General features: G+C 39.5%; 1 protein-coding gene across 5 annotated transcripts in view; it reads right to left on the reverse strand.

Annotated features, from left to right (window-relative positions):
• Nucleotides 1-13661, reverse strand: part of ACTN2 (actinin alpha 2) — a 68421-nt gene that overhangs the window by 10136 nt on the left and 44624 nt on the right. For all 5 annotated transcript variants that reach the window (XM_039379079.1, XM_039379078.1, XM_039379076.1 and 2 more), the window contains exons 11-18: nt 12661-12808; nt 10908-11058; nt 5061-5169; nt 4125-4265; nt 3580-3762; nt 2306-2440; nt 1642-1821; nt 1140-1286 (exon numbers count right to left, since the gene is read on the reverse strand). In XM_039379079.1, the coding sequence (XP_039235013.1) occupies nt 1140-1286; nt 1642-1821; nt 2306-2440; nt 3580-3762; nt 4125-4265; nt 5061-5169; nt 10908-11058; nt 12661-12808 (1194 nt within the window). The remainder of the gene's footprint in view (nt 1-1139; nt 1287-1641; nt 1822-2305; nt 2441-3579; nt 3763-4124; nt 4266-5060; nt 5170-10907; nt 11059-12660; nt 12809-13661) is intronic.

Raw genomic sequence — 13661 nt, forward strand, 5'->3', positions numbered from 1 at the left:
ATATTTAGCAAACTAAGACTGTCAGTACCCGATGGATATCAAATGCAAGTGCAGGTATGGGTAACCAGTTTGAGTAGAGCTGGACAAACAGGATGTAAGGGAAAAGAAAGTGGCATCTTGCTATAGCCTGAAATGATTTGAAGAAGCTGACTCACATGATAACAGAATATAAGTCAAAAGTTGTGCATAGACTGCTAAGTACAGCAATCTGTACTGCTAAAAAGGCAACAGCTTGATGCTGCATTATGGGAACTTTTTTCAGTACGTGAACTGCGAACTTGGTTTTGAAGGTGGGTTCAAGTGAGCACAGAGCCATCAAAGCTAACTCATGTACAGATTGTTCTCCAGTTGGGAATGTCAGATCCCTATCTGCATGTATTTTGCTATTGTGTCTATTAGTAGTTATCTTTTTAACCCTCTGACCATGAATACTGCATAACTTATAGAGGTAGTTTCTTCACAGTAGTGTTTTCCTTCCTACTTTTTTATTCATCAGTATTTAGATAAGTGAAAAAAATAACAGCCTGTTATTTCCCATATGCAGCCAGAAAAATAAAGGATATTCCTGGACAGCTATCAGTGTCCCAATTATATTTCTAGGGAGGTAACTTGTGATTCAAAAAAAACCCACCTGTAATCCAGATTACAGTTTAATTTAATGAGATGTAAGCAAACAGCAAGTACATAGAACATGCTGTACTATCTTAAAATAAAGGGCATGTTATTAGCCAAAACACACAGACTTATTCAGCTCTAGTTGTTATTTGAACAAATACTAAACCATATTAGCAGAACTATAATTCTGCATTACATTTAAAAAGTAAAAATTAATCTTTAATTTATCTGTACAATGCTATTAGGTCGTGTGGGTCCCTGAGCAACCTGACCTAGTGAGTGTCATCCCTGCCCATGGTGGGGGGTGGAAATAGATGATCCTTAAGGTCCCTTCCAACCCAAGCCATTCTAAGACTTTATAAGGCTATAAATTCTTTCTTAACTGATTTTTTTTTCCTCCTTTAAAAAGAGCCCATTGCTACTGCATTTGCAGTTTTTTAAAAAGGCTTACATTTGGAATGAAAAGAAACTCACTTTAAGGAAGAATAAAGATTGCTAGGTGAGAAAAAGCAGGAGTACTGTACCCTGTCAAAATGATTGAATGATGCTCTGAAGTCATTCATTTGTTCCTGGGTGATACCCTTGGCATCTCTTGTGAGGATCTGAGTCTCAACCTCGTTGATAGTTCGAGCAATGGTGGTAAGTAGAAGCTCCCATCCAACACGGATGTGCTATGAGAGAGAAAATACTTATTTATTACAGAATCAAATATATTCTTCTAAGGGTATAAAAAGTACAATAAGAAAAAAATCAGCTCCAAGTATTTATGTGATACATTTCCCATACCACTAACTCTGTATTATGACCAAGGATCATTAAAAATAAAAATGGCCTTCAGAAAAATACAGAAATGGGTACTTCTTCACTAAAAGTGAAAATAAATGAAAATAAAACAAGTCTTATGAGATTATCATAAAACCTGCCAAATTTCATCCTTTGTGGCAGTACCTTCGTATCAGGGAAGGTAGTTACACAGCAGAAGAGGGCAGAATAAACTAACAAGTACAAAAGGGAGTAAATGTCTACCTCCATAGTATAGTTGGTGTGCTTGTTGTCAAACACCAAGGCTTCTTGTATAAGCTGATGATCTCCTTCCAGTTTGTCAATGTTGTGTTTATAATTAATGATATTGTGCTCATATTGCTTCAGCTGATTCATCTGGTCCTCCAAAGGCCCTGTCATTTCAATAGAACTGCGGGCGATTTCCTGTCGGAAGAAAAAAAGACACCCCCCAGTCCCGCAAAATTTGAGCTTCATATTTGCTAATTTGACCAACTTTAACATAAATACATTGTATTTTCATACTAAGAAGCAATAGTAATAAAACATTCATATAGTGGAGATGAGAAATTTTGCCATAGAAAACACATTTCAAAAGAAATGTGGCACATTTATACCTGGAATCAATATTGAGACCCCAGTGATCTTAGTATCTTTTCTACAAAAGCAGAAGCTAAACAGTAATTGTTTAGTAATTGATTTTTCAGAGCTGAATCTCCTGCTCACCATTAAGGTACCACTTGTACAAGCTTCCACAGTTTTAAAAATCACCTTAACAGGTGCTAAATAGTTCAGGATCAAACACCTGGTAAACTATCATGGACTTTGCTGTTGCCCTGTATATAAAGTAGAGATAAAAAATTATAAACCGCTTCGTTCATCAGCTTCTGCATGAGAGTCTGACACGCACTTCCATCTTGGTCTGGATCCATGGCCCGATGACATTGGCCTGAGCGGCAAACTGGCGACGCAAGCGCTCGTTGGCGTGTTGGCGGGCTAATTCCTCCTGCAAGGATTGATCCCTCTGGGGCACGAGCTGCTTCACCTGTCACAGTGGGAAAGTACTAAATGTGAGTAGGCACAATCGAACAGTTTAAAAATAAATGGAACAAATAAGTCTGCAGTGACTAATTTTTGTTATTGGTCTGAAGGTCAATATCAGAAGAACAAGCCAGAATCATGATTACTCGTTTATTAACAAATTCTTTGCTAACATAAGAAATTGATAAAGTGGTCTTGGGCAGCCTGACAAGAGAGACTGAAATGGAGAGGGAAGAAATTCTCACCTCTGGCTGGATTCAAGTTCAAGACAATTATTTCACTTGAACTGCTGTTAGAGCAGTTACTTTGTTTTTCTTTTGAAATATGGGTGATTTTACAATCTCTAAGTAATTGTTCTAAGAAAAGCTGGTGCAAATCATTTTATTTGAGTACAGCCATTGTGATAGTATGAGACATGTTCTGTCCATCATGTGTATCTGAAGGTCTCTAATTCATTGCAAATGCTTTTGTTTGGCTTACCCTTCTGAATTGCCCAGGGAGATTCTGGCCTTAGTCCTTACTGCTTGGTTTTTATAACCCACTGAGCGTGTGTTCTTGTCCATGTAAGTTTATGTTATTCTACACTCTACACAATAATGTACCTTCACCATATTATCTGTCTTGGTTCCTAATTAAATAAAGTTTGTGGGAATGCTCTAGGAGCCTCTCTTTAATCCCTCTCCAGGAATTTTCAATTGCCCAATACCAATTTCAGTCTAATTGGATGGAACATTAATGGTCCCAAAAAAGCTAATTTTATATAACATTTGTGAAAAGCAGCATCTGGGTAGAAGAGACACATATACTACTGTTTATACTAAGAGAAAGAATACAATAATTTTATGTTCTTTTAACAGCACCCCCTGGCCAGCCACCAGCTCTGCATTAGCCTGAACACATGCTTCTCTTGCCCCACTAAAAGCCAAGGAGGACATAGGTAATACTGAGTGACAGGAGCAAGGGATATTGTGAAGCGAGCTTGGCAAACATAAAGGATAGCATAAGGTACTGTAGAAAGTTCATTCTGGCATCTGATGATCTAGAATAATTTAGAGACTTATTTTAAAGTTCTCTGAATATTCTCAGTATTCCTAAACTAGAACACTGTGTTACAATGTCCTTTATGTATTGAGCATACATTACCTTTTCCCACTTGCTGCGAATCTCATCAACAGTAACAGTGCTGTAAGGATTGGTTGCACTTATTCTCATGCTATAACTCTGGATAACTTTTTCAACTTCATTCTGGATCGACAGTATGGCCTGTCTTTCACCATCTGCCTCTGGCAAAGTTGCTTTAAATTGATCGTGTGCAGAGATCAAACTCTAAAATCAGAAACAGAGGGGGAAACCATGAAAACTTTAACATTTCTTCCAACATCTGGAACATCTGCTGTAAATAAGCACAGCTCCTCTCTCAACCTCTCAAACATCCTGTCTACATGTATCTGTAGATACAGGAAATAACACATTTAGATACATTCACAAAACAGCCCTCAAGGACTTTATCAGGACCATTGTTTCATACCAACAAAGACCTCCATTTATAATAGAGCAGACATGGCCCATCACAAAGAAAACGTCAAGACAGATATGAGTATTTTTCTTACAAGTGTTCTACTCTCCCAGAAGGAAAATCTTCCTTTCTTGTTTTCCCTATGACTCTAAGTAAAAAAAAAAACATTTACCTGAATTTCCTCTATACTATGAACAATAAACATGTCCTGTAGGTCTTCCATAGCACCTTCCATCCAGTTGTTGAAAGGAGCAGCTCTTTTGGCAAACTCCAGGTGAAGCTGATCGATTGTTTCGAGCAATTTCTCCGTCCTCTGTACAGGTTGGGCAAAGTACATTCCTTTGTTACTAGGGCAAGATCTAGCTCCACATAACACATACCCACCCATGCACAAAGTCATGCCTTGTCTTTTCAAAAGCATTTGATTGCATTGACTGATTTCACCACCTGCTTTGAGGATTCCCACTCAAGGCAATAGGACTAATTGCAGTGAAGATACTCTCATATCTAACACATTAAAAGTGTATGCTTTTGAAGTACAACTACTGATATTTTAAGTATTTTTGTTGGGATCTATCTGCAAATGAATTAAAATCTGCTAATCTTGATTTAGTAAATTTAGTAATTTCTTGTAAGTACAAAAAGGAAGAGTTAGACATATGTTTTCCACTTTGGCATACATGTATGTGACTTCCTCTTTTCCTAAGAAATAAGGTTCTGGAAAGTAACTCAGTGCTTTGGAATACTTATTACCAAAATATTAACCCACTGCTGGCCAGATAAGTATGCAAGACAAGGATGAAAAGGTATGTAACCAATGGCTTTTGTTAGCCGTGCTGGACATCAAATTCCCACAGAGTGGTGCTACAAACTACATGCCACTTATTGCTGCTTTAGAAGTATCCCTGGCAGCTGAGTACTCTCAAGTCTGCTCTGAGCAATCCTATCTGTTTGCAAATGAAATCACACAAAGATGAAATGGAGATCTGAGGAAAGCGTTTGGATTCCAAAGTGGATGCTCAATGGCACCATTTCCAGATCCGAAATAAATGGTTCATTTCCCCCTCCCTGCCTCAGCTGAGCTGCTGATCGTTGTTATACGGTTTACCTCCAGTGCCTCTCTCCTTTTCTGAGTGAGTGTTCCCAGGCTGTCCCATTGGTCGCATATCTTTTGGCATCTATCATTGACACTTGCAGCATCATGGTAGTCTAGTTCACTAAGAAAGAGTGAAGACAAAAATCTGTGTGACTTTCTGAAAGACAGGAGCAGTTGCACTGTTCACATTTCCACTGGCCCTCGGTAATTCTTCCCCTCTTTTTTTGCAATATTTCTCCTCAAGGCAAGCAAGTGTTGCAGTATAGGAATGTGTGATCTAGACATTCAGCATTTCAAGAAGCACAGCACAGGATCAAGGATCAATCTCCTCTGTTGTGAGAAAAATCATGTATCCATCTGTGACATCCAGGTATTAAAGACAATTAAGGTGTCTAAGCATCTTTATCTTAGCTATTCCTGTGGCACAAGCAATTTGATCTCCCGAAGACCATCATGCTCCAGTCTGGGTTTATATCAAGTTTCTGAAGATTGGTACAGTTTTAAATTAATTGGCCTGAAATATATATTTTGTTCTAAATAATCCAATGATCCTTTCCATCCTTTTATGCTCTGAAAATATTTAACTGAGAAATATACCTTAGGTTCATTCAAAGCATAATCTATCTCACAGGCCTGGCAATACTAATAGGGGCTGCCCAGATCTGGGACACAGAGAGCAATTTTCATCTTCCTTTGCAGGAACTCCTCACAGAGCTACACCACAGAACCGGCTAGTTCAGAGACCAGGGATCTTCAGACCCCCATGTGCCACCAGCATGAATCAGCACACCCAGAAAGGATGTGGCAGTTACCATTCCTTTTTTCACCTACTTAATAGGCTTACATTATCCTGATGGAAAGAACTTACTATTGTGCCTGAGACTGGAATAAATTTTTAAGGCTCTGTACTGAGATTCTGCACTGAGTCTGCCTCAAACTGAATTTTTGATTTTGGTGGCAGATAATACCTATCCATAACACAATACATGTGTTTGACACTTTGGAAAGTCATTTTTATCAGTGTATCACCATCCACTGAATTCAGCTCTTGGCTGGTCCTTGAGGATACTTTGCCCAGTACTAAGCATTGCAGAGATTGTGATTATGTGACACATGGCAATATGAATCTAAGATTTATTCTGAGGCTTGAGTAAGTCAATAAATGCAGATAGAATTTTTTCCCTTTTTTTCAGTATTCTTCCCTAGGCAATTTGCAAGGAGATTGTACAGATCACACTGCCAGTAACAGAGAATCACAGAGCACAAAAAGAGAATAGAAGCAGTTTTCCTCTGCGAAGCCACAGGCCAGAAGCCAGAAGCTCTGTAGGCCAGAGGCAGTGCTCATGCTTCCTCCACAGAGCAAACTGATTTGGGATAAAGCTGAGAAGTATGTGAAACATTCTGTTTAAAAGAGGCTTCAGATGTTCTGCAATCAATTGACTGTTGAAAGTGAAGAATGGTAAAACGGGTAAAAATAAAATGCCATAACAGAATCACAGAAATACAGAATGGGTCAGGTTGGAAGGGACCACAGTGGGTCATCTGGTCCAACCTCCCTGCTGAAGCAGGGTAATCCAAGAGCACATTGCACAGAATTGCATCCTGCTGGTTCTTGAATATCTGCAGTAAAGAAGACTCAACTTCTCTGGACAATATATTCCAGGGCTCACTCACCCTCACAGTAAAGAAATTCTTCCTCATACTCAAAGGGAATTTCCTGTGCCTCGGTTTCTGCCCTTTGCCTCTTGTCCTGTTGCTTGGCACCACTCAGGAGAACCTGGCTCCATCCTCTTGACACCCTCCCTTGAGATACTTAGAGACATTGATGAGGTCCCATCTCAGTTGTTTCTTCTCGAGGCTGAACTGGCCCAGCTCCCTCAGCCTTTCCTCACAAGAGAGATGCTCCAGTCCCCTAATCATCTTTGCCCTTGTTGAACTTCAGACAGTTCTGCTCTGCCTAATTCTCCAACCTGTCGAGGTCCTGCTGAGGGCTGCACAGCCCTCTGGGATATTTACCCACTCCTCCCAGTCAAAAATTAAAAATTTAGTCAAATTTTGACCTGATCTAAAGAAGCACTTAAGTATGAGCTTGCTTTAGGAACAGTGATAGTGTCACAAAAATAATCCACTGAGCAATATGCTTTAGCACTGCTTCAGAACAAGGCTCCTGTTAACCATGCACGTAAGCACAATTTGAGCCTAGGTCTCCAGAATTAAAAAGACTCTCTAAATCAGTGTTACAGACAGTGGTCTGCTTAGCTGAAATTAAGTTGCTATACTAGAAATGATGGGTATACAAGAAAATGCGTTCCAAAAGTTTTACCTTGATGATTGAAAATATTAAAATAAGCACAAAAGATCATAAATTAACATGGCTCTTCATAGTACAGCTCACTCAAGTGAGCATTTGCTATGTCATAAATGGTAAATCTCATTTTAGAAATGCCTGGCTTCTTCCAGCTTTATGTATAGCCCTATCCAAGCCCTGTCATGCCTCTTTGCCAAGGAATATCTAAGTCTGTACAGGCTGGGAATCTTATAGCAGCATCCTGGCTGGAATCAACTGTTTGCATACACACATAAATCCTTTATCTAAACAGCACCAAACAACAAGCTTGTGGCAACTTCACCTTTAAGCACACAGTGGACTGAGCTGCTGCAGTAGAAAATACCAGAACAGACAGGAAACTGTAACAAGTAGAGTTCAAGGTCATACAGCAATTTTTCTCCTTTGAAATAGGAATGGTAGGCATCTAAGAGATTGACTAATCAAAACATGGAGGTGTTCTGACTTGGAATTTAGACACAGATGCTGATGATTTCTGTAAGGGCCTAATTCAGTGATGAGGAAAAAAAATATACACACACTTTGTGCGTGTAGTGCAAATGCACATTTCTTAGCATTCAGATATTAATCCTTCTTTAAAAATATGAATGAAGAAAGAAATCAGCATTTTCCTCCATAATCTCACTGTGGGAGGAATGATGTATAATTAATTAAAATCAATATTTAAATAGAAGTTGCCTATCTGCTTGAAGCCAATGATAAAACCTGACCTTTATGACCTTTCATTCAGTGTTCTCCAAGGGCATTAAGCCTAACTGGGCTACTGAGTCACAGTGAAAATCAGGCACTGATAGCCCCATTGTATGGAGAAGGAGAGAAGTCAAATTAGAGCATCTCTAAATGCAATCAGCTTTCAGCACCTTTGCTGCCCAGGCCACAAATAACTTGTTTAACTTCACACAGCAAATTACTGAAACAACCGAGAAGAGACAATCCCAAAATAGATAGGATACAGTGTTCACTGGCGTCACCAGAGGTAAAGGACACAGGGTTCTAAACACTGGTAAGCAGATGCTCCACTACGTATACTACATTCCCCAAGTTTCTCATAACTGATGAAGCTGAAGCTGAATTAACAATGATTAGGTGTTACAGAAACTTTCTTTAGTATAAAGAGAAACAAATCTTGGGGCAATCCCAAGCACAAATACAGGCTGGGCAGAGGATGGATTGAGAGCAGCCCTGGGGAGAAGGACTTGGGGATGTTGGTTGACAAGAAGCTCAATATGACCCAGCAATGTGCACATGCAGCCCAAAAAGCCAGCCACGTCCTGGGCTGCATCAAAAGCAGTGTGGCCAGTAGGTCAAGGGAGAGGATTCTGTCCCTCTACTCTGGTCTTGTGAGACCCCACCTGGAGTGCTGCATCCAGCTCTGGGGACCCCAACATAAAAGACATGGAGCTGTTGGAGCTGGTCTACAGGAGGACCACGAAGACGATCAGAGGGGTGGAGCATCTCTCCTAAGAAAACAGGCTGATAGAGTTGGGGCTGTCCAGCCTGTAGAAAAGAATGTTCTGGGGAGACTTTATTGCAGCCTCTCAGTACCTAAAAGGGGCCCACAAGAGAGCTGGAAAGGGACTTTTAAAAGGACAAGGAGGAATGGCTTTAAATGGAAAGAAGATAGGTTTAGACTGTATATTAGGCAGAAATTCCTTACTGTGAGGGTGATGAGGTACTGGAACAGGTTGCCTGGAGAAGCTGCGGCTGCCCCATCCCTGGACGTGTTTAAGGCCAATTTGGTTGGAGCTCTGAGTAACCAGGTCCAGTGGAAGGTGTCCCTGCCCATTGCAGGGTGATTGGAACTAGATGATCTTTAAGACCCTTCCAACCCAAGCCATTCTATGATTCTATGAAATAACTCCACAACAGAGATCAAGGCATGCCAGAAGGTGTATCATAAGCTCACATACTCGGTGCAATCTCCATTCTCTGTATTATTCAGATTTCTTTCACATATTAACTAAAAACAAGTACTTAGTCTGCCCACTGTGCTTTCTTTTCATCCTTTAAATAATATTGAAGATAGGATTTTTCTTCTAAATCCCTTTGAATTACATAATTACTGTAAGTGCTGTTGCTATCAGGTATGAACTACATTTTTAGACAAGTCACTGATTTTTAAATTGTTAATGAATATGGAGCTGTTTATGAGTCATGATCCTTGGCAAAGTGAAAAGAGGGCATGTTTTTAACACTTGGTTTCTAAGCAGTAACTGTTTTGCCTGTTCAAGGTGAGAAACTGGAACCTGGAGAGCTGAAGCCAAGGGCAGGAATCTGAGAATTTTGATCTTGGCTCCTGTTTCGACCACTACTGCACATTTGTTCCTGTTGGCTTTACAGATTTATACTGCGGGTGAGGAAGGAATTTAAGTAAGTGCCAAATTGCTAAGACCAGGAGTGGCACCACTGATTTACAGTACAAAACTAGTGCAATTAACTGCATAAGGGGATAAAATCGAATGTGCTTACCTTGGTGTATACACCAAGATGACTTGACCAGAAAAGGAACATCAGTATGTAATAATACTACAGCCCTGTCAGTGTGGGCAGAGCTTTGCTGACAAAGCTGTGCTTCATGCAGGTGAATTAACAACCTTCCCACAAACAAAAGCAGGCTCCACCAGCAAGCAGAGTTTAGCCAGACCAACCTGAACAGCACTCAGGACTTTGTTGCCATAAGGAGTCAGTCGGGAGCCTTGACTTTTCACATCCCCGGCCTATATAGCTGATGTCAATGATACAGATGTAGCCTAAATGTGTTGCAGAGCTGTTCTCAGCTCTGTTTGTGTTTTCTCTGGGTATAGTATGCTGGATGAGCAAGCGTTGGTCCTCTGGCTAAGTTGATAGAACTGTGGGTGAAAACTCTAGCTCTCCTATGAAGAGCCTTGTGTGTGCTTGATTTCTTGTGTGACAATGAGCAAGTTATTTAGTTTCCATATGCCCCACTGTCCTTTCTGTAAAATGGAGACAATGGCACTTGCAATATAATATGAAGTGTTTGTGAAAATAAACATACTAGAGACAATTAAATGTTCAAGAAAGTCAGTGCATTACCCACTGCTATAGAGATAATTTACGGATGTGAAGCCCTTTGAAAAGACCAATATACTTGTGAAGATACTCGATCTGTAATTTGTTTAAGTGGAATTATTCTTTAAGTTAAATAACTCAAAGCCAGTACCTCTCAGCAGACCATATGAACTGTGACATAAACACCTCCAGGATTCCCATCAACACACAATGGACTCATCAGCAGAACTAATGCTAGAAGATTACTGTTAAGTCAAGTTGAAAATGCTTGTTTTCAAATAATTTTGGTCAGTTGAATATCTATATTTGGTTGGGGGCAAGGAGGAGATGAGGGAAAGGTCTCAGTGACCAGCTCAGATAATATACTTATGAAGCTATCTCTGGAATTCTTAGGTTGGTACCTATGACACTATCAAATTCATTGGAAAGAGTTTATCGCAAAGTTAAATGTCAGCAGCTGCAAGCCTTTAAATGGAACATACTTCAGCTCCTGGGCAATGGCAGCGATCTGTTCCACCCTATCCTGGTGAGCAGCCAAATCGCTCTCAAAAGCTTCATGTTTCCTTAACATGGCACGGACTTCTGTCAGAGACGCAGATTCATAATCCTTCTGAAGTAAGATCTGCTCTTTGCCTGAAAGAGGAAATTAAAATATTACTCATTTTTCACTAATTTATTTGTTAGAAAAATTGCAAATTTAATCAACTTTTTAAACTCAGGCATGGTGAAAATCGTATGTATGAGATGAAATCCCAACCCCACTGAAATTCAGCAGCAAATTATCAGCCCAACAGTGTTAATTAGAAACTGAAATTCAACAGCAAATTATCAGCCCAACAGTGTTAATTAGAAACATATAGTTTTAAAGATCTCACAGTATTTTCTGGATTTTTTCATAGGCTGTTTATACTGGTCTAAAATAGTGAGTATTACAGGAGAAATTGCTGGAGAAACTGGCATAAAAATGGTATATTAGCAAAAACTGGATCTCTAAACCATTGTGATACGTCTTTTGTAGAATAGACTTACAAATAGACTTATGAAACCAGAAATCTCACTGCTATGCTCAGCTTCACTCTTACTAACAATATGTTATTCTTTTTTATGTTCTGCCTTCAATTCATTATTCATTTCAGCACATAAAAAAAAAACAAAACCAAAAAAACCCTGAGATGTGCGACTGCCTTTTGTATCCAATACTGAATTTGAAGTGGAAAATGCCAACCTATTTACGAAAGGCTAGAGAAGCAAAGAGTAAGTAGAAACTGAAATACTACTCCTGAGTAGCTCCTGTGTTGGACAACTGAATCCACACAGACGGGCCCTACAGCTGCAGTTCACCACGTCATTACACAGTTCCATGAATTCTAGAGCCAGACACAACTATTGTTTCACTTGCTATGTACCAGCTTAAGTGAAGTTTTCCCTGCACAGCGACTATAATTTGTCACCATGAGTAGTTTATGCTCAGAAAATAGGCTCTCAGGGCTAACAAACACTCTAGTTTCCCTTCTAGTGTCGGCTTGGCAGCCATTTCCAGCCTTGTGCGCTTCCAGCAACTGCGTTACAGGATGGACTCTGGTTTATTCTCACAGTGTGAAAAGAATCTAGCTGGAAAAAGCATGGCAGAAGCAGGAAGGCAGTTATCAGGGCAAACAATAGGATGATTGAGCAGATCCATGTTTAATAGTCCCCAACAAAACTAAATGCCGCTGTATGGTCCTATAGCTGTTACAACCACACATAAGGTTAGGTTACCATTAAAAACCAGAACTATAAATGGGGTGTAATCCAGGGTTTGGAGCAAAGCAGAAATGAGTCCGTTATCATGTAGTTTATGTGGACTATTCAAAACATCATGATGGCTGAATAAGAATCAACTCGGAATACCTCTGTTAATAATTTCACACTTAACAAGAGCTGTCACTGCATTTCTAGTTGGATTGCTGTGTACAAATTCATAGGAATACATGAGCAGTAATGGTAATATTCAAATGCCAAATATTCCCATTAAGTTTGAATCACTACCTCAAGTATGATTTTACAGTCACATTTCATTAGCAACAGGCCAACAGCTACAGTCAACAAAACCGGACATTTTATCTGCTATTATTTTAGGTTTCTAAAATCATCCAAACTACTTATGAGTGAGTTCCTGGTTGGCAAATACTCAGCATTGGCAGTTCGACTTTGAACATTAAAACACTAAAAATGTTAAAAGCCATCTCTGCTCACCATATGCCCACTGTTCATGAGTGGAAGCCTTCTGCCTAAATTTCTCAGCCAAGTGTTCAAGTCTTTCCAGTCGTCGTATTTCATTCAGCAGCCACTCTTCATAGCCTTTCTCAGCTTGTTCAAGTCTCTGCCAAGCACCGGCAATATCCTGTGAAGAGAATACATGGAAGAGAGGGGATGAAACTATAATCTCTATCTAAATTTACAGATTTCTGATTCATTCACAATTTGGCTTCAAAAAGAGAGGGGTTTATGTCCAGATTTTGTAAACTCATGGAATCATAGAAAATGTTGTTGGGCAGCTCAGGAAATCTTCCAGTCCAGACACCTGCTTCGAAAAGTGGCTTGTATTCAGTTGGGTTCATGAAAGGAGCCCCTGCACAAATGGCTTCTAAGCACAGCTTGGAATGTCTTCATGATATATTGTTTTTATGTCCCATTTTAAAATGTGTGTGTTCTTTTATTACATACCTATCTGTTATCAAAATAAAAGTGCTTTGCTTTCACAAATTGACAATAGCAAAACAATTAGTATCAAGAAGATTTGGTGCTTATCTTACCAGTTTCTGTGGTGCACAAAGTTTTGTGAGCTTCCTCAGAAACTCAAAGGTGTAAGTAGGAAACTGAAGTAACAGGGACCTTATTTTCTGCATTTGGGGGGTGGACAATGGCTCTTTTCAGATAGAGCAATCATTTGTTTATGAACAACCAAAACACAATGATAGAACAGAGTACAGAAACAGCTTTGCTATATTCCACTGGAAATGTTTTGACCCACAGTCAAATTACAGCACTTATCAGCAGATGAAGATTCTTGGTACTGACTATTCTTATCTTCACAGACATAAGAAAAGAAGACAATAGAATTTTCAAAAGGAGAAAAAAGCAGAAACATACATTGAGCAATGTCAGTTTCTGTAGGTCTGGTGACTAAAATGTCAGTGAAACCACTGTGAGTTTTGCTTACATAAACAATATTTGTCCTCACTGACAGAGAAGTA

The sequence above is a fragment of the Pipra filicauda genome, unplaced genomic scaffold, assembly GCF_003945595.2.
Source record: "Pipra filicauda isolate LSUMZ 115617 unplaced genomic scaffold, ASM394559v2 scaffold154_size2910363_pilon, whole genome shotgun sequence".
Lineage (NCBI taxonomy): Eukaryota > Metazoa > Chordata > Aves > Passeriformes > Pipridae > Pipra > Pipra filicauda.